Genomic DNA, 17,838 nt, shown 5'->3' with positions numbered 1-17,838 from the left:
GCCAGACCCAGCACGGCGCTGTGGTCAGGGCCGGCTCTGCCCGAACACGCTCGGGTGCCGGGCCGGAGCAGCAGCCAGGGCAGCCCCCACGGCTCAGGGACACCACATCAAGCAGTCTCGGTGCGGTGAAGCCCGGCAGCGGCAGCCCTCGGGCTGGGGCACGCACAGGTTCCTTGCCTTACCGCGGGGCTGCTGGGGAGCTGCGTGAGCAGCTGCGGGGCCCTGGCAGCGGCAGGGGCAGCTGCTGGCCAGCTGGCTGCCACACACGGCTCCAGCGGGATTTATCTGGCATCCCTGGCAGAGGCCGGGAGGCGGGGCACACGCTGCTGTGCCGGCAGGTGCTGGGAGGCTGCAGGGGGAGGTGAGACTGTGGGAACCCGAGCCAGCACGCCCTCAGCCCTGGTTAGTGCAAACAGGGCAGCTGGGGCCGGTCCAGAGCAGGGAGGAGGGGTTTCTGGGGGGCAGCCCTCCCTGTGCCTGTGACAAGCTTTTCTTAGCGGCCGGTAGGAATTTCCCTGGCTGGCACTTGCTCCCCTTTGCCCTGTTGCCCAGCACCCTGAAGAGCGGGGCCCTCCTGCAGAGGAGCCCAGCTCCAGCTGAGGAAACCCCACTCCCTCAGCCTCTCCCCACTTGTGTGGGCTCCAGCAATTCTGGCCACTTTTACCAAACAAGGGCGGCCCCAGGTCCACTCTCAGGCCCGCTCACCTCACTACCTGGGGGCACTGCTTTCTCTGCACCACCCACCCAGTGGCCCGCAGGGACCTTCCCGAGCCCGCAAACACCACCAGAAAGCAAAGACCCTCAGGCCAGTGAATCCCAGTGCCCAAACCCTGCATTTATTCAGACAGACCGCTCCAGGCCCGAGCCAGCTGCAGCAGCAGTGCCCTGTTCCTGCCGCCCTCCAGTCAGCCCCCCTCACTGGGAGCTGACACCCAACAAGCAGCTGCCTCCAGCTTCCCTCGTGCAGTTTGGACCTCAGTCCCCCACCAATGCTCTCCTATGTTGCCCACAACCACGAAACTTGGCTTCCTTCCATGGGGAAGTCACCCCAATATGTTCCCAGCAGCCACAAAGTGCTCCCCAAGACGTAAGGGACTGTTACAGAACCCACTGACAGCCTGGCTGAGCACTCCCACCAGGCTTTAGCTCAAGGAACCGTGCGGTTGTTCTTCCCCCCACGCTCAAAAGACAGGGGCTCAGGAGGCTTCAAGAAGAGCGGGTGGGTGCCTGTTGGTGCCCGTTCTCTTGCACCCCTGAACACACTGTTTAATGCTCTGCTGAGCATCAGCAGGCAGCAAACCTCTGCTGGATGAGTCTGTACCTGAGCAGCTCCTGCTCAGAGACCGACGGCTGTAACCTCGCAGCAGCCTGCAGGAAGTCTTCCATGGTCAGAACCAGAGCAGAGCTCTCAGTATCCAGCCCTGTGTGAGAGAGAGGGAACAGGAAAGGGCTGACAGCCAGGCACAGAGGCGGCTGGCAAGATCCAACAGCCCCCTCTCCAGCCACCAGAGCCTGGAAAGAGAACCTGTGACTCTCTCCTCTCCCCCCCCCTGGGGCCAAGCACTGGAGGTGAAGATGACCACAGCCACAGAAACTGCCTGCCTGCCAGCAAGCAGGAGCCTGGCATTCAGACACAGTCCCAAGGCCGTCAAGGCTCTTCTCACAAAGCCCAGTTACCAGTAGCAGTGACTCCCCTCTCTGCCCCAAGGTATGGGGCCGGGCTCCTACCTTCCTCGATCCATTCCACCTTGTGTTTGACAGCATACATCATGGCATCCGAGCACAGGGCGTAGATGTCTGCTCCTGTCAGCTGAGCTGGGCATTTTTCTAGGATGGTGGTGAGATTCACAGAAGGATCCAGTTTAAACCTGCCAGGAGAGAAAAGTGCAGGTGCAAAAGCCACAGAATAAACAGACCGGGAGAGATGTGACCGCTAGCGTGACTGGGCAGGAGCAATCAGAGGCCCCGTGTTTAGCTGCTTCTGGACTGTGCTCTGTGTGCTCAAAAACAATCAAAGGGGTTGGTTTGGTTGGTTTTATTCAAGGCAGTCGCTGCTCTTTGTAACAGCCCCAACAGCAAGGTCCTCTCTCCTGCTAAGTAGGATCAAAGGCAACTCGGAGCTCTGGCTCTGAGATGAAGTACTCCACATGCCTGGGAACAGCCTACAGCCAGGGCTGGCTGAGAACACACCTAATTACAGACAGGCAAACCACTGTAACACCTAACCCTGCCATCGGAGTCACGCTGCAGACAGGGAGCCTCCTTCAGCACCAACAGCTGCTCGGTGATGGAGGGCATGACTGCCAAGCTGCAGGGTGTGAAAAGGTGCATTGGTGAGGCTGCACCTCAGGTCCTGTGTCCAGTTCTGGGCTCTTCACCATAAGAAGGGCACCGAGGTCCTCGAGTGAGTCCAGAGAAGGGCAACCAGGCTGGTGAAGGGGCTGGAGGGCAAATCCTATGAGGAGCGGCTGAGGGAGCTGGGGATGTTTAGCCTGAAGAAGAGGAGGCTGAGGGGAGACCCTATCGCCACCTACAACTACCTGAAGGGAGGTCGTAGAGAGGTGGGTGATGGTCTCTTCAGCCAGGTGACAGGAGATAGGACAAGGGGAAATGGCAAGAAGCTGTGCCAGGGCAGGTTCAGATTAGATATTAGAAAAAAAAAATTTACTGGAAGAGTTGTCAGTGCCTGGCACAGGCTGCCCAGGGAGGGGGTTGAGTCACCTTCCCTGGATGTGTTCAAAAAAGGGTAGATGAGGTGCTTAGGGATATGGTTTAGCTTAGGATGGGATTGGTTGGACTTGATGATCTTAAAGGTCTTTTTCAACCCAGTGATTCTGTGATTCTGTGATGCTGGCAGCCAGCCCACACTCTTGCCTCTCCTGCTAGCTTATCACCAAAAGCAGCAGTGATCACAGCCATCCCTGACACAAAGTCTCCACAGAGGCAGATTCACAGCTGGTCACTGGGCTGTGTGGGTGGTACCTCTGCCCTCGAGTCTCAGGGCTTGCTTTTCTCCCTCCAGAGATGCTCTAGAGAGCTCAGAGCAGCTGTGGAAAGCAGCCAAACCCTGCTGCTCAGTGATCCCATACAACCGGTGTTCGGAAAGGCACATGGAGCATGGGCTGAACACCCCCTTGCATCAGAGGAGGAGAGGCAGTGAGAGGAACAGAGCTGCCTTCAACCTTCAACCTGCAAACAGCAGATGTGCCAGGGGAACTCCTGCAGGGAGCGAACAGGAGTGCCGCAGTCTCACCACGCTGTAGGGATCTGGCTGAGCTCCCCAAGAAGAGCATATGGTAGTGGTGACCAGAGAACTCTACTGACCCCTCAACCTGCACAGCCAGCTGAGCTGCTCCCATCTTGTAGGAAAACCAGCCCCAGTTCTGCTCCTGGAAGCTGCCCCAGCCTCTTCCCCTCCCTGCTGGCTGCAGGTCAGTGACTCAGATGCTCCCCAGGACTCAGGCATGAAGCCAAGCTGGAGCATCCCACACATCAACCCTAGGAAGGCTGCAACCCCTTGGAAGGCTGCTGGAAGAGCACAGGGTGACTCACTTCCTGGTGACCGCGCTCAGCACCTGCAGCTGTGACTCCCGGTCCTCGTTCATGCCCACATAGACCAGCTTGTCAAACCTGTCAGCAGAGAGAGGAGTCAGTCAAGACAAACCTGCCACTGGTGCTCAGCTCTTTGCAGTGAAAGCTGAAGGGTTGCCCTGGGGCAGCTCCTTTTGCTGCCAAGTTCACGGGAGATACAAAGCTTGGGGGGGGGAAGCAGTGAATGGGCTGCAGGACAGGGCTGCTCTTCAGAGCTGCTGGGGCAGGCTGGTGAAACGGGCTAATGGGAACTACATGAGGTCCAACAACAGCAGATACAAGGTCCTGCCCCTAGATGGGCAAGCCACAGGCCCTGGGGGACCAATTCCTCCCACCAGTTCAGTCCGTATTGTCCTGCTCTGCTGCTGGGGCAACAACCAGCGTGACAGAGGATAACAAGAAGTGCTAGCTTGTGCTGCTCTACAGCCATAGGTGCTGGCCTCCTCTTGGCTTCCTATCTCCCCCACAAGGCAGGACCAGGGAGCTTCAGGAACAGTCTCTGTTGGGGTAATGTCATGGGGACAGAGTCCAGCTCATCACTCCCTGAGGAGCTCTGGGATGAGCTCCTCACTCTGGAGTAAGGCAGGGTAGGATGCCACATACCTGCCTGGTCGGAGCAAAGCTGGGTCCAGGAGGTCAGGCCTGTTTGTAGCTCCAATGACAAACACCTCTCTGGTGGAATGAAGGCCATCAAGCTCGGCCAGGAGCTGCGAGACAACTCTGCAAGGAGCAAGACAGGACACTCACAACCTGGCAAAGCACCCACTGTCACCCTCAGCCACCAAACAAAACGAGGAATAAGCAAGGCCACTGGCAGGTCCTTTTCTTGGACTATTTCCCTTCCCTGGAGAGCTGTGACACAGCCATCTGAGTGCAGGCAGCAAGCATGCGGGCTCACTGCAACAGGAGTGCAAACGCCTGGTACCGAGACAGTCCTTCAGGTCTGTGCTGGGCTGTGAACCCTCCCAGGATGGCCACACATGCTTGTAAACTGCTGTTAGACACTGGCAACACGGACCAAACACAGGCAGGCATGCATGGCTCTGGCTCAGGTTGCCCCTCGGATATGCTGGCTGATCCTAATTCTCCCTGCTACGTGGTGCTGCCCAGCCAGTCCGGCTGCAAGGCTGCTTGGGGACACCCTGGCAGGCCAGCGGTGCTGCCAAACACTCCTCACGGTGGTGAACTAACACCTTGCAGAGCTAGTTCTGTGGCCACATGGCTTCAGCTGGCCTGGCAGCATGGTACCTCGGTGCCACACAGACCTCTTGTGACAGAGATGTCTCCCCCAAGTTCTGGGACGACGTGAGACAACTAATGGGCACTGTACCCAGCCCCTTGCAGAGCTGCTGGTTTGTGCATGTGAAGACAGATGCCAAGGGCACGTGGTGTCACTGGAAGACTTTGCTGAACCCCTCACAGATGGAAAGGAAGATTGGATGGAGACAGCAGCTCAGCAGAAGAAATTTGGGGGGAATAACCCTGTTTCTGGGTATCTCCAAGCTGTATATACTTTCCTACCAGAGGCAGCTGACAGATTTCCCGCAGCAGGGAAAGAGCAGCTAATCGGAGGAGAGCACGGCAGGGGTGTGAAAGATGACCTTGGAGAGGCCAAAGGGAGCAGTTGGCAGCCACAGAAGCAGCTGGAAGAGACTCTGTCTTAACCAAATGTTTGCACAACAAGTTTGGGCAATCAGGAGTCTGTGGCAATGCAAACAGCAGAACTAATGTCTAGAGAGAGGAGACATGCCGTGCAGAGGACCTGGTGGGAGAAGGGAGGGCAAAAATAGAGCAAGAGAGTTGAGGTGGACTCTGCCCCACAGGGCATCCTGTGCATCCCCCCCAGCTGAAGCAGGTATGCCACTTCCCCAAGGATGCATGATGCTCACCCACCTGTCCATGACACCCCCGGAATCTCCGCTCCGCCCACGACTGGGGGCCAGGGAATCCAGTTCATCAAAGAAGATAATGCAGGGAGCAGCTGCCCTGGCTCTGGCAAACACTGGGAGAAGACAAGACTAAAGGTAAGAAAGACCTGGAGGAGCAGACAACACCAACAGGACCTGCTACACCCCCAGCAGGGAAGAGCTGTGGGTGGAAACCAGCTGCCCGCTGCCTCACCACCAGCTGCTGCTCCAGCCTGAGGAGCTCAGTGGGAGCGGGACAGGCAGCACCCAGCACAAGGCCCTGGGTTCAGCTGTGTCTCTGAGGTGCTGCTGTCTCATCAGGGACAAGCAGAGAGCAGGAGGGGAAGCTGCAGCAGGGCAGAGAACAGACTAGGTGCAGGAGACAGCTGGGTTTGAGTCCTTGCCAGCAGCTGCAGAGTTGCAAAGAGGGGTCTAAGCACTGCCTCCTTCCCTCCAGCACCACAGAAAAGCCCCATCTTCCCACCTGCAGGAGCAGGAAGCATCTGCTCACCGTTCCGGACGTTCTCCTCGCTTTGCCCAACGTACATGTTGATGAGCTCTGGCCCTTTCACACTGTGGGGCAGAGAGAGAGAGGCAGGCAGTTACAGCGTGCCCATCCACTGCCAGGACAAAGTCAGTCCCACTGCATGAGCCCCACTCTTCACCTAAGGAACGTCATGGTGCATGTGGTTGCCACAGCTTTTGCCAGCAAGGTCTTCCCTGTTCCTGGAGGCCCGTACAGCAGCAGACCGGAGCGGCACAGACCTAGTGACATCAGTTCTGGGTGCTCCAGGGGCAACTGAACAGTGTCCAGGATCTCCTTCTTCACCTCCTGGAGCCCACCAACGTCCTGCCAGGACACAGAGGGGATCTGCCAAGAGAGGGAGAGACCCTGTCAGCACTTCTTCCCGAGCCCCAGGCAGGCCTGGGCAGCTCTTGCTCCAGTGGCATCCAAGTCATCAGCCCCTTGTGCCATCAGCTGTGCCTGGCTATGCAGGAAGTCAGCCCCACACTGCACCTCCCAGCCACCCCTGCTGCAGGATTGCCCAGCATCCAAATTTCCCCTCTTCTGAGCTTTCCAATGGGAAAAACAAACAGTACATGTCCCCAAGCAAGCTGCGCTCAGAGCGTGCCACCTCATCTCCAAACCTTCACTGCGCCTCGCATCACCCATCAGCACCCCAGGGAAAGTATCTGCCAGGGGTGCCTGGAGCTCTGTGGGGAGAGAGCCCAAAGCAGGCAGCCCCTGGGACATGAGGGAGACAAGAATAAGAAAGATGGGGGAAGGAAGGGAGGGAAAGAAAAGAATCCCAGACCCAGCAATTATGAGGTACTTGTGTTCAGGGCACCTTGTTCCCCAGAGCAGCAAGACTGTGCAAAGGCTTCACGCCACAGGAACAAAACCTGGCTGCTAGAAACCTCTGCCATGTGAAGGAGGATGTGAGAGACAGACATCCTGGAGGACACTGTACAGAAAAGTATCTGCTCTTGAAAGGGGGGATGCAAGAAAAAAGTCCAGGGATGCTTACAGGAAATAGATAGGGATGGGGTCAACTGCAAACACGCAAAGGATCACAGCAAGAAGAGGACAGAGTGAACTTGAGAGGGGTGAGCCTTTCCACTTTCCTTATTTTGCCCTGAGCAAAACAATGTCAGAGGATGCTGCTGCTCTGCTCACAGCTTTAGAAATGGCAGGAATGCCCCAGTCTGCGTGACAGATCCTCCTGAGAGTCAGAGCTGCTCTCCTGGGAACATGCAGGGAAAGCAAAGCCCCAAAACACTTCCCCCCAGCTGCTGGCTGGCCAGGGAACAGGTGCCAGCACAAAGAGGGAGTTTAAAAATACAACTGAGTAAAATTCTTTCCCCCTCAGCCAGTTTGGCTTTGCTACTGGAGATGTCATCTCTTGCTACTTCTCCAGCTGTCCAGCAAGTCCATCAGGAAAATCAGGTCAGGCAAGATAAGGATTTTCCAGGGGAAAAAAAATAAAATTAAAAAAATATTTTAAAGCTGAAGGTGACAGGCCCTCCTCCCTCAGTGCCCAGGAAGGGAAGAGTTTCCCTCTCCCCTGCAGACACTGCTAGCAACTGGAGGTGTGAAATTTGCTCTCTTGAGGAGGCTCCAGCCGTAACTGCAACCAGATGTGACTAACCACAAAAAGATGTAAGCAGGGAACTGAAAGTTATGGATGTTGGGAGTTTCCAGGTCTGCTAATAGGCTTCCTGAACTGCAGCCAATTACAAAGAAATTGATAAAGGATTGTAAAATGCAAACAGAATTAGTTCCCATTCCCACAGCTCGCTGCCGAGCATGCTCCATGGTTATTATTTATCTTACAGCAAACTTGGCAAACAGGCCTCAAAGCAGAGCCCTTTTCAGTCTCTAGTAAATTTATGAATTAGTTAAATCCCAGAATAGCTCCTGGATGATGACACCAGCAAGGTGTCATCCTGCTGGGGCAGGAATGCGAGTGGGTGGTTGGGGAAGGCGCCAGGATCACTGCTCTGAGGTGAGCGCTGTCCTGCACTGAGCTCATCTGCACTGAACAGCACAAAGAGGTTCTGATCACTTCACTTGGTCCTAACATGTCACCCAACAAAATCAGTCACCCCAAATGCTGTTTTCCTGGGTGCTGAGCTGCCAGGGGCGGAGCACAGCCCTCCAGAGAAGCAGGCTCTGTTGGTTTCCTCTGACACAGGATCACAGAATCACAGGGTTGGAAAAGACCTTTTGAGATCATCAAGTCCAACCAAACCCATCCTATGCTAAACCATATCCCTAAGTACCTCATCTACCCTTTTTTTAAACATATCCAGGGAAGGTGACTCAACCCCCTCCCTGGGAAGCCTGTGCCAGGCCCTGACAACTCTTTCAGTCAAGAATTTTTTTCTAATATCCAATCTAAACCTGCCCTGGCACAGCTTCATGCCATTTCCCCTTGTCCTATCTCCTGTCACCTGGCTGAAGAGACCATTGCCCACCTCTCTACAACCTCCCTTCAGGTAGTTGTAGGTGGTGATGAGGTCTCCCCTCAGCCTGCTCTTCTCCAGACCAAACATCCCCAGATGTTCCTTTCCCCATGTCCCTTTCCCTGAAGAACCCCAAGATTCTCTCCAACTGCCTGGCTGTCAGAAAAGCCCATGCCAGCTCAAGCAGCGTCCAAGGCCAGGGATCATGCATAAGGCTTCTCACACACGTGGGTAACTCTCCCCCATCACCTCATGCCCCAGCCTCTCTGTTCCCACACACCAGGTGGCTGGTGAGACCTCATCAAGGCAGCCAGCCTGCAGTTGCCTTTGTCTTCTGAAAGACTGAGCTGTGCAGCTAGCAGCCCTAGACAACTACCAATTCAGCCATCTCCGATGAGAGCAGCAAGGGCTTCCCTGGCCAAGTGCAAAGCCAAAAGGGTGAAGAGGGAAAGCCAATAGTGGGACTGTTTCCCACCCAAGGCTGGGGGATACACGGAAGGGCAGAACAGGAAGGGGCTGTGTGAGAGCATGGCCCAGCCTGGCAAGGTCTGCAGAACCTATCTCCAGCCACACAGCTCTAGAGAACCAAATCCCCCTCCTCTGCCCCAGCATCCTACCTTCGGGGCTCCCACTGCCTGGGAATGGGCGTCATGCAGCTGGTCCAGTGCGACGCTGAAATCCTCCTCGAGCACGGGGAACCCGGCAGTGCAAAAATCTCTCTCCGCTTCCTCGCTCAGTCCGCCTGGAAAACTGGCACAGAAAGAGAAGGAAAGAACTGAGGCTTTGCCTCACTCCTGGCTGCAGCCCCTGCCCTCCCCCCCACCTCCTGCCCTGTTGCCTGTGCTACCTCAAGGCCTGGATGCGGGTACAAGCAGCCCGGCTGCTGTGTGACAACAAGGCACAGAGATCTCCCAGCACGAAACCCTGTGAATGTGGAAACAGAGAGCATCAGTTACTTCAGTCCCCAACCACAGCTCCAGACAGACCATAAAAGGTGTATGGGGAAAATGCCTTGCAGGACTGTTCTTTGAGCTTCTGTGCCCTGGTAAAAGGCTTGAGCCTCTTTTAACTTGTTGGTTTTTTTCCCATTGGCCCCATCTTCTAGCATCAGCCAATACCTCCACAGAAGCTGTGCCAGCCTTAGGTACGAGAAATCTGCACTTAAAGCTGATGTCTGAGGACCAGGGTTAACCGCTGCAGAAGTTGATCGGGCTGTGGGAATTGCCCCCTTCCTCCATGGCCAGGTAGGGGAGGTTGAGGTTGGCTCAGCACTCCCACCTGCCCATCTGCACACGCTGCTGTGGTTTCACTCACTGCAGTCCTGCGGGCCAGCTTGGACAGGCTCACTTCTTTGCCCAGCGGCAGGCCGGCGGTCAGCGTGCTCAGCATCAACCTCCTCTGCTCTTCTGACGGGGCTTCCATTTTCACCTCGTGCAGGAAAGCAGTCTGCACATCTGTAGGAACATCCTGGGGCTTGCAGGTTGTGCCAATCACCAGGACAGGGTGGCTGCTGATAAAAGGGGGCAGTACATGGTCTCAGCTCTATGGAAGCTTCTCTCTCACACTGCCATCCCCCACGCCCAGTCACTCTCCAGTGGCCTTTCCTCTGAGAAACACGCATGTACTGGCCAAGGTGTCTAGCAGCCACTCTCCTCCAGCTTGCCCTTGAACTGCTTTGTGAGCTCTGTCTCCACGTCAAGGCCCTTCCAGTGACATCTGTTCACTTATGTCTGTCTCTCTCCCTGTGCCTTGGTACTTGTCATCAGCCTCAAGACTCTCCCCCAGTGCCCAAGTCCCTTCCAGGCTCCCCACAACCCTTGGCATGCCTCACAGCCAACACGCCAGGTTTGCTCAGGAACCAGCTCGAGGCAGCAAAGCTTCCTGATGCCCTCTGACACTAAGCTGGAAGAACAAGGGCCCTCTGAAGTAAACAAAGCGAGTCTGGGAGAGACTCCACTGGATTAAAAATAAAACAGGGCAGGTTATCAATCAGTCACCTCGATGTAATGATAACTGCTGCCCCAGGGAGCAGCAGCAGCAAACAATCACCTCAGTTACCCATAGCAGTCGTGCAGGGTCTGTACCTCAGTGCTGGGTCTCTGTCCGTGAGCAGCTGTCTCAGAGTAGCGATGACCCTGGCATCTTCTCCTAGCCTGTCCCGGTCCCTGCCAAGGACCTCAATGTCTTTCAGCAGGAGCACACACGGGTGATACTGCTGGGCCTGGGTGAAGGCCATCTGTACTTTCTCCTCTGTGGCTCCGCTGGTGTCACTGCACAAACTGACACAATCGACCTGCAAGACAGACCACACAACACACAGTCTGCAGCAGCTACAACATGGAGAGTCGGGGGACCCGGGACAACGTTCACTTCCACAAGGCTTTCCACAAGCAATTCAAGATCTAAGTGGCTGTTTCCCAAAGACATAAACCAGAGACATCCAGGACTCGCCAGCATGGAAAAATGCCTGTTTCCTGCTTCCTTGCAGGAGGTGAGAGGGTGCAGGAGGGTCTCATCTGAAAGAGGTGAGGCCAAGGGACCAGAGAAGTCAATACAGTGGATGTCACGGCTCAGCAACCTGAGCTGGCAGGGATGGGAAAGCTGTGAAAGAGGCCCAGACAAGGAGAACAAGGTGCCTCAGAGGAACAGTGCAAAGAGCAGAGTGGGAAGCTCGAGAAACTTTTGGTTCAACCCAGTGCTGCGCAGGCTCAAAGTGAAAGAGGAAGGTGGAAGGTAAGGGGAGGAGGAAAAAAAAGTTAGGAGGTGGCTGGAGGCCCAGACACTGTTTACAGAGCAAACACTTGCTGAAATCCAAAAGGGAGAGCTGACTGGTGAGCCTCAAGCAGCAGCTTGAACGCTGCTGGAAACCAATGGTGCTGCCTCCTGGTGCTGCTCAGGGAGAGCAAAACCACCTCTGGGATTCGCTGGGCTTCATCCTCAGAGAGGGTAGCCTGCAGCAGGGAGAACGCCACAGACTCCAGAGCTGATGTGAAGGGTAAGAAGGGGGGGGGCACAGAGCAGAGGAACTACCATGCTCAGTGTACCAACCAAACCAGGAGTTAGGGATGTGGCAGGCACAGCCACATGGCAGCAGCTATCTGTACATGGGTACAGAAGAGCAGAGAGAAAGGACAAGGAACTGCTGATCATCAGGTGGTGGAGATTACAGCATGGAAGTGTCCTGGTAGGAGAGCAGGCAGAAGTGCCAGAGGAAGGGAAGGGAAGGTGGAATGGTGATGTAAGCATTGGCCATGAGCCAGCAGTGTGCCCTGGTGGATAAGGGAGCCAATGGGATCCTGGGGTGCATTAAAAGCAGCGTGGCCAGCAAGTCAAAGGAGGTGATCCTACCCCTCTACTCTGCCCTGGTCAGGCCCCACCTGGGGTATTGTGTCCAGTGCTGGGCTCCCTGGTATAAAAAAGACAGAGATCTCCTGGAGAGAATCCAGAGGAGGCTACGAAGGTGATTAAGCGCCGGGGGCATCTCCCCTATGAGGAAAGGCTGAGTGAGCTGGGGCTGTTCAGCCTTGGGAAAAGAAGACTGAGAGGGGATCTGATCAATGTTTATAAATATCTGAAGTGTGGGAGACAGAAGGAAATGGGCAACCTCTTTTCAGTGGTCTGTGGAGACAGGACAAGGAGCAATGGCACGATATTCAAGCTGTGGCAAGACACGGATCTATACAGCAGCAGCACCTACTCTGGAGTTTGTTTCCTAAAACACAATCTGATTTTTGACATACATGGGGAACATTGACATAAAACCAAATGACTGATGCTGACTGGTGACAGCTGGAAATCTGCCATTTGGCATGTAAAACCGACTGCAGTGATTTTTACCTGCCACTTCACAGTGCAGACGCTTGATCTCACTTAAAGCTCTCTAGCCCAAGGACAGTCTGTCCTCTTCTCTTACCTTCGATAACTTAGCTAGCAACAAACCATCACATCACTGCTGTGATGTCATTTCTGAGGTCCCAGTGCAGATGCCTGCAGAACTCACTGGTGATTGTGAAGACTCCCTAACTACTCCTGATGTTCCCAGGACTTCATCCACACCAGGACCTTCATTCACATCCCACTGCCACTCAGTTTCACAAAGAGCCTTTTTTAAAATCCAAGCTACCTTCCCCAGCAACACCTGCAAGCAACTTTCTGCAGGTTTACAGGACAGGACTTCCCATTGCAAAAAACATACGAGTTCTTCACAAGTGGTGAAGTCATCCCAGAGTGTACTAACTGTATCCTTTGTTCTAACCTGCTACGTGTTTGTGCCCTTGCAGGACGCCTTGTTTTCAGCTACTGCCCTTTCTGGCTGTTCATCTGGTTTGTCTCCCATTTACTTTTCTAAAACCCACCCCAATATGATCTCTACACAGCACCCTTATGGTGTCCCTCACTCACCTCCTCAGCAGATCTAACACTTCTCTGCCCTAACAGAGTCTTTCTTCCTAAAGAGGCCTCATTTTGACACTGTTCCCCTTTCAGAAGCCAGGTACCACTATGGAAGATTTGGGGGCTGTGTTGCTCTTGGCAGGGTAGAGGGGTGGGAATGGTGCATGTGGACACCGTTACAGGGCAGGTCTTCTGTAAGCTGTGAGATTTAGAACTAGATCTCACACACTGATATTGCCAGTATCAAACCAAGGGCAACACTTCTTTTTCAGGCTTCCCACCCAGCTGGACATCTCAGCATCATCTCTGCCTCACTTTCTGACATGCCTTTTGCCCAGCCTACGTGGAGACAATTGAAATACCCAATTCCACAGCAATTCCTGCCCTCATGGCTTCTCTGATTTCTCTCAGGATATTTTAGTTACTGCCATGCTTTGGGTTACCAACTCAGTGCCCTACCAAACGATGGGAAGTCAGCCTGCTGACTGTTGCAGTGTTTGTAAAGTACTGCAGACTGACAGCAAGTGTCAGTAAAGAAAGGCACAAATGCACCCTCTGAGGCCTGAGATCTCTAAACTACTGACTCCTGAGCAGTAGGAGGTACACATCAGAGGAGACATCTCTTCATGCTTCTGGTCTCTTTCTGATGCTCTGACACAGGCCAGGGGGCTAGATGGACCTTTAGGCTGATCCAAACATTTGCTCTGAGGTTCTGCACACCAGCAGTCCTAATCCATGCTGGGGAGAGCTGCTAAGCTCAGCACACTTGGGACTCCTTTTGTCCACAGGTACACATGGGAGCAGCTTCTGGGTAGGTTCATATCAGAGCTGCAGCAGGGGTGTTGGTATGACTAACCCAAAGAACGTTTACATAATTCTTTTTATGTTGTAAAGCCACCAACCAATCGACTGCAGCAGGAATTACCTTGAAGAGGTGGAGGTTGAGGCAGCTACATGCAGCTTTGACAGCCATCTGCTTCCCACTGCCACCCGGTCCTGAGAGGAGAACACTGCCAGCCCCACCCAGTGCACCTGCCCTGTAACAGAGAGGCAGTTCTCCAAGTGACCCAGGAGCAGGGTCCCAGCTCTACCAGGGCTTGCTAGGAAGAATTCTAGCTCACCGATTGTTCAGGTGAGGCCGAAGAGCATCACAGAGCTGCTTCACGACATCAGAAAGTCCAGCAGGAGACAAGCTGCTCCAGAACTCATGGCTGTTATAGGCTGGGGCAGATGGGACGGCGCTGTTTGTTGAACCCACCTGTGAGGAAGGGAAAGCAGCACTCTGTGGAACACCGCCAGGCAAAAGACGGGTGCCAAGTGACAAGGTGCATCCTGGAATGCTATTTGTCAATGGCAGGAGACACCAGCCTCCACAGGCACCTCTATCATCCACAGTGCAACCTCAGCTTCAGATCTCTTGTACACCCTCCCTGCTCGGCACCGACATTTTACCAGGTAAAGGGACGTGTTCTGGGTGTCCACCAGGTAACCCTCAGACAGCTCGTCTTCCACCACGCCTAAAATCTTCCTCACTTTGAAGTACAGCTCTGGCCACCTAAGGGAAAAAAACCAAGCTGTCTAAATTGCTAAGTCAAGATCTTGAGGGCAGGAACTATACAGTTGTCAATGAGAAGACAGCTGAAATGCACAGATAAGCAGATACTCTTGCCCTCTCCCAGAACCCACATGGATCCTTTATAAATCCCTGATGTGCTTTCTGTCCAGACAGGACTGTCAACAGCTACAGCTTCTGCTGGTGGCTCCTGTCCACAAGTACAGCTGTGTGAACCTTATTTCATCTACCTAAGAGCTCAAGACATTGTCTCTTCTGCCATTGCTTCTTTCTCTACAACTCCACAACCTGTGGCATATAGAACATTACAGTGCAGAGTCCTCTAGGCTGCAGACTGGGAATCACCCAAACACCATGTGAGCCTACAAGCAGCCTGCCCTGGACATACCGCAGGAAAAGTTCTTCTCCCTATTGGATAGATAAAACTATCTGCAGAGACTTCCTCCTGGATTTTCTCCACCCTCTGAATAGTTGTAACACTTCCACACCAAAGCAGTAGTTCCAAGCTCTTTTATTAACAGCAGCCAAATCCCGCTGCGAGCATCCTTCCTTTGACACAAAAGTGACTTTCTCCCATTTAGCCCACAACTCTTTCAAAGCCATATGAGCAACACCAACTTTGGCCACCAAATCCACTTTCATTACTCTAACATGAACTGTAAGGGCTTATATTCACCCTTCTGTCACCCACCAAACAAACCCGACTTTCAATTTGCTGTCTCCAGGCCACCCCTTCCTCCTCTTCCTTCTTTTCCCCCATCAGTTTTTCTCTCTTTTTTTCCTTTCTTCCCTCTGTGACCGTTTGAGTGAGCTAAGGGAGCCTTCCCTCTTAGCTACAACCCTCCATAACCCAATAAAAACACTTCCCTCTTTCCCCTTAAAGTAAGAGGCAGATGAACTTTAAACTCCAGTGACAGGTCAGGATGGACTCAACCATCTCATTTCAAGAGAGTCAATACTGAAGAAGTATCTTTTCTCTTGTGGTATCCATGTACTAGAGCCATAGTTTGTTGTCACCTACCTTAGGAACTTGTCTGCATTTACTTCTAAAAACTCGGCGTAGCCACATGTTGGAACACATAGGATGTCTCCCTCCTGGACAAGCCTACAAAAGACCAGGGAGTGTCACTCGTGAAAGAGAGTAAATCCTTCCAGTCACGTGTCCTTCCCACCCCACACCACACGTGAGTTTAGAGGAAAGGACATAAGTATCCTCACCAACTCGCTCCTTACCTATAAATAATATTATAAATAGCCACTTAAAGATACAGCATGGACTAGATGCAAGAAGGCACCTACAGACTACTAAGGGCAACCTTCCAGGAATGGCATAGAAGATGAATGCCATTAAAGACTCTGCTTCTTCCAGATAAATAGCCTCCTTATCCCTGGAACAGCCAAGCAGAATTCCAACAACAGAAAGCCTCAACAGCCAAATGAAAGAGGCTCGGGGCAGGTGTCGTAAGAGAAAATGACACGATACCCAGCTTCCTGATTACTCCACCTCACTATTCAAAGCTGAAACCCAGGATTACGAACACGGCCCAGAACGCAGGCCTGCGGGCAGCGCTTGGGAGCCCTCCAGCATTGGATGGGACATCACAAAGGAAGGAGCCTTGAAGATGGCTTGTGAAGGACTGGCTAGAGAGGTGCCAGGGGCAAGCGAAGCACAGGGAGAGGAGGCAGCACAAGGGGCTAACTCCACAACTGCGCCGCGCTGCATTAGGGCGCTGACTGTGCAGGTCGAGGTGCCCGATTCGGGCGCCGACAGAGGCCCAGGGCGCGGGTGCATCCCGTACGGGAAGGCGGGTGCTGCCCGCCGGCTCACCGCGGCAGGCTGAAGTGCTTGTAGAGGACGTGGTCGTAGCCTCCCCGGGCGCTGTAGGCCGGCGAGCAGACGATCTCCAGGTGCAGCTCCTTGGCAAAGGGGGGCACGTACAGCACGGAGCGGCTGCCCTTCCCGTCCGCGGCGCCCGCTCTTTCGTACCTCTGCAGAGGGGAAAGGCCGCACGGTGAGAACCCGCCGCCCCCGCCGGGCCCAGCGGCCTCCAAGTCGCCCCGGGGGTGCCTGAGCGGGTCCCGTCTCACCCTGAGCCGCAGCTGTGCGGCGGCGGCGGGGTCGCAGCCCAGGTTGAAGGCCAGGGCGGGGGCCAGCAGGGCGGCGCCGTCGGGCGGCCCGCGGCGGGCGGCCCGCGGGTACTCCCAGGGCGGCGGCCGGGCCAGCAGCGCCGCCAGGTGCTCGCGGCCCGCCCCCTCGGCGCCCACCCGCACCCACTCCCCCTGGAAGAGCCCCAGCGCCAGCAGCCCGCGCCGGCTCACCCACACCTCCGCCCCGCCGCCGCCCGCCCCGCCGGCGGGGGCCGCCCGCAGCCGCCGCGGCGCCGCCGCCGCCGCCGCAGCCGCCTCCTCCCCGGGCCCGGCGGCGAAGCGGGAGACGAGGGGCGGCGCGGCGGGGCGCCGGCAGGGGGCGCCGCCGGCCGCGGGCTCGCGCGGCGTGGGGGGCGGCGGGGGGGCGAGGGCGGTGCGCGTGCCGTTGCCCAGCAACCCCTGGAGCGCCGGCCGCGCCTCCAGCACCAGCGGCCCCGGCCCCGGCCCCGACCCCGGCAGCGCCTCGCCCCGCCGCACCAGCACCGCGCCGCCCGCCGGCCGCGCCGCCCGCCCCGCCGCCCCCAGCAGCACCCAGGCCAGCGCCGGCGGGCGGCGCACCGGCCACACGGCCACCCGCCGGCCGGCCGCCAGCCCCAGCCGCCGCAGCAGGGCCCCGCGCAGCCACAGCTCGGCTCCCCGCCGCCCGCCCGCCTCCAGCGCCACGGCGCTCAGCAGCACGGCCTGCGCCCCGCCGCGCCCCGCCGGCCGCACCGCCAGCACCAGCCCGCCGCCCCGCCCGCGCAGCGCCGCACACAGCGGCGGCGGCACCAGCAGCAGCGCGGTGGCCGGCGCCAGCTCCGCCGGCGGGGCGTCCAGCGGCCGCAGCACCGCTACCGCCATAGAGCCGCGGGGCGGAGCGGGCGGACCGGCCGCGCCACCATAGAGCCCGCGGGGCTAGAGTGGGGGCGGCGCGCAGGCGCGGGGCCGCCTCACCTTCTGCCGGGACCATAGAGCGGCCTCGGGACGGGGGCGGGGGCGGAGGGGGGGCGGGTCAGGCAGGCTAGAGCGGCCCCCGAGCGACCGCCGTCCCTCAGCAGCGCCGCGGCTCGACCGTGCCTGTCCTCGCTGCGGCGGCGCCGCCCGCGACGGCGCCTCTGCCGGCGGCTGAGGCCACCTCACCCCAGAGCCGGGCTGCCCGGCCTGGGCACAGGGCGGCGCGGTGGCGTCAGCCCCGCTGCACCGGCCCCGCCTTCCTCGGGCTCCCGCGGGACGCGGGCGGGGGGAAATGGCGCGGAGCTGGAGCAGGACGGGTTGCGCCCG

The 17,838-nt window shown here is 56.5% G+C and overlaps 1 protein-coding gene across 1 annotated transcript; it reads right to left on the bottom strand.

Annotated features, from left to right (window-relative positions):
• Positions 1 to 820: 820 nt before the first annotated feature.
• Positions 821 to 17,418, bottom strand: PEX6 (peroxisomal biogenesis factor 6; the record flags this gene model as incomplete). Its single annotated transcript, XM_084262531.1, has 17 exons — positions 821 to 1,421; positions 1,729 to 1,868; positions 3,553 to 3,630; positions 4,195 to 4,311; positions 5,485 to 5,593; positions 6,010 to 6,071; positions 6,164 to 6,369; positions 9,083 to 9,215; positions 9,313 to 9,389; positions 9,780 to 9,975; positions 10,550 to 10,758; positions 13,783 to 13,894; positions 13,979 to 14,115; positions 14,310 to 14,412; positions 15,452 to 15,535; positions 16,259 to 16,419; positions 16,519 to 17,418. 17 exons carry the CDS (start codon positions 17,416 to 17,418, stop codon positions 1,285 to 1,287), a joined length of 2,961 nt encoding a protein of 986 aa, XP_084118657.1. The 3' UTR covers positions 821 to 1,284.
• Positions 17,419 to 17,838: the final 420 nt, after the last annotated feature.

The sequence above is a fragment of the Gallinula chloropus genome (assembly GCF_964237585.1).
Source record: "Gallinula chloropus genome assembly, chromosome: 3".
Classification (NCBI taxonomy): Eukaryota; Metazoa; Chordata; class Aves; order Gruiformes; family Rallidae; genus Gallinula; species Gallinula chloropus.
The sequence above is the reverse complement of the archived record's forward strand: the minus strand, read 5'-3'. Positions and strand labels throughout refer to the sequence as shown.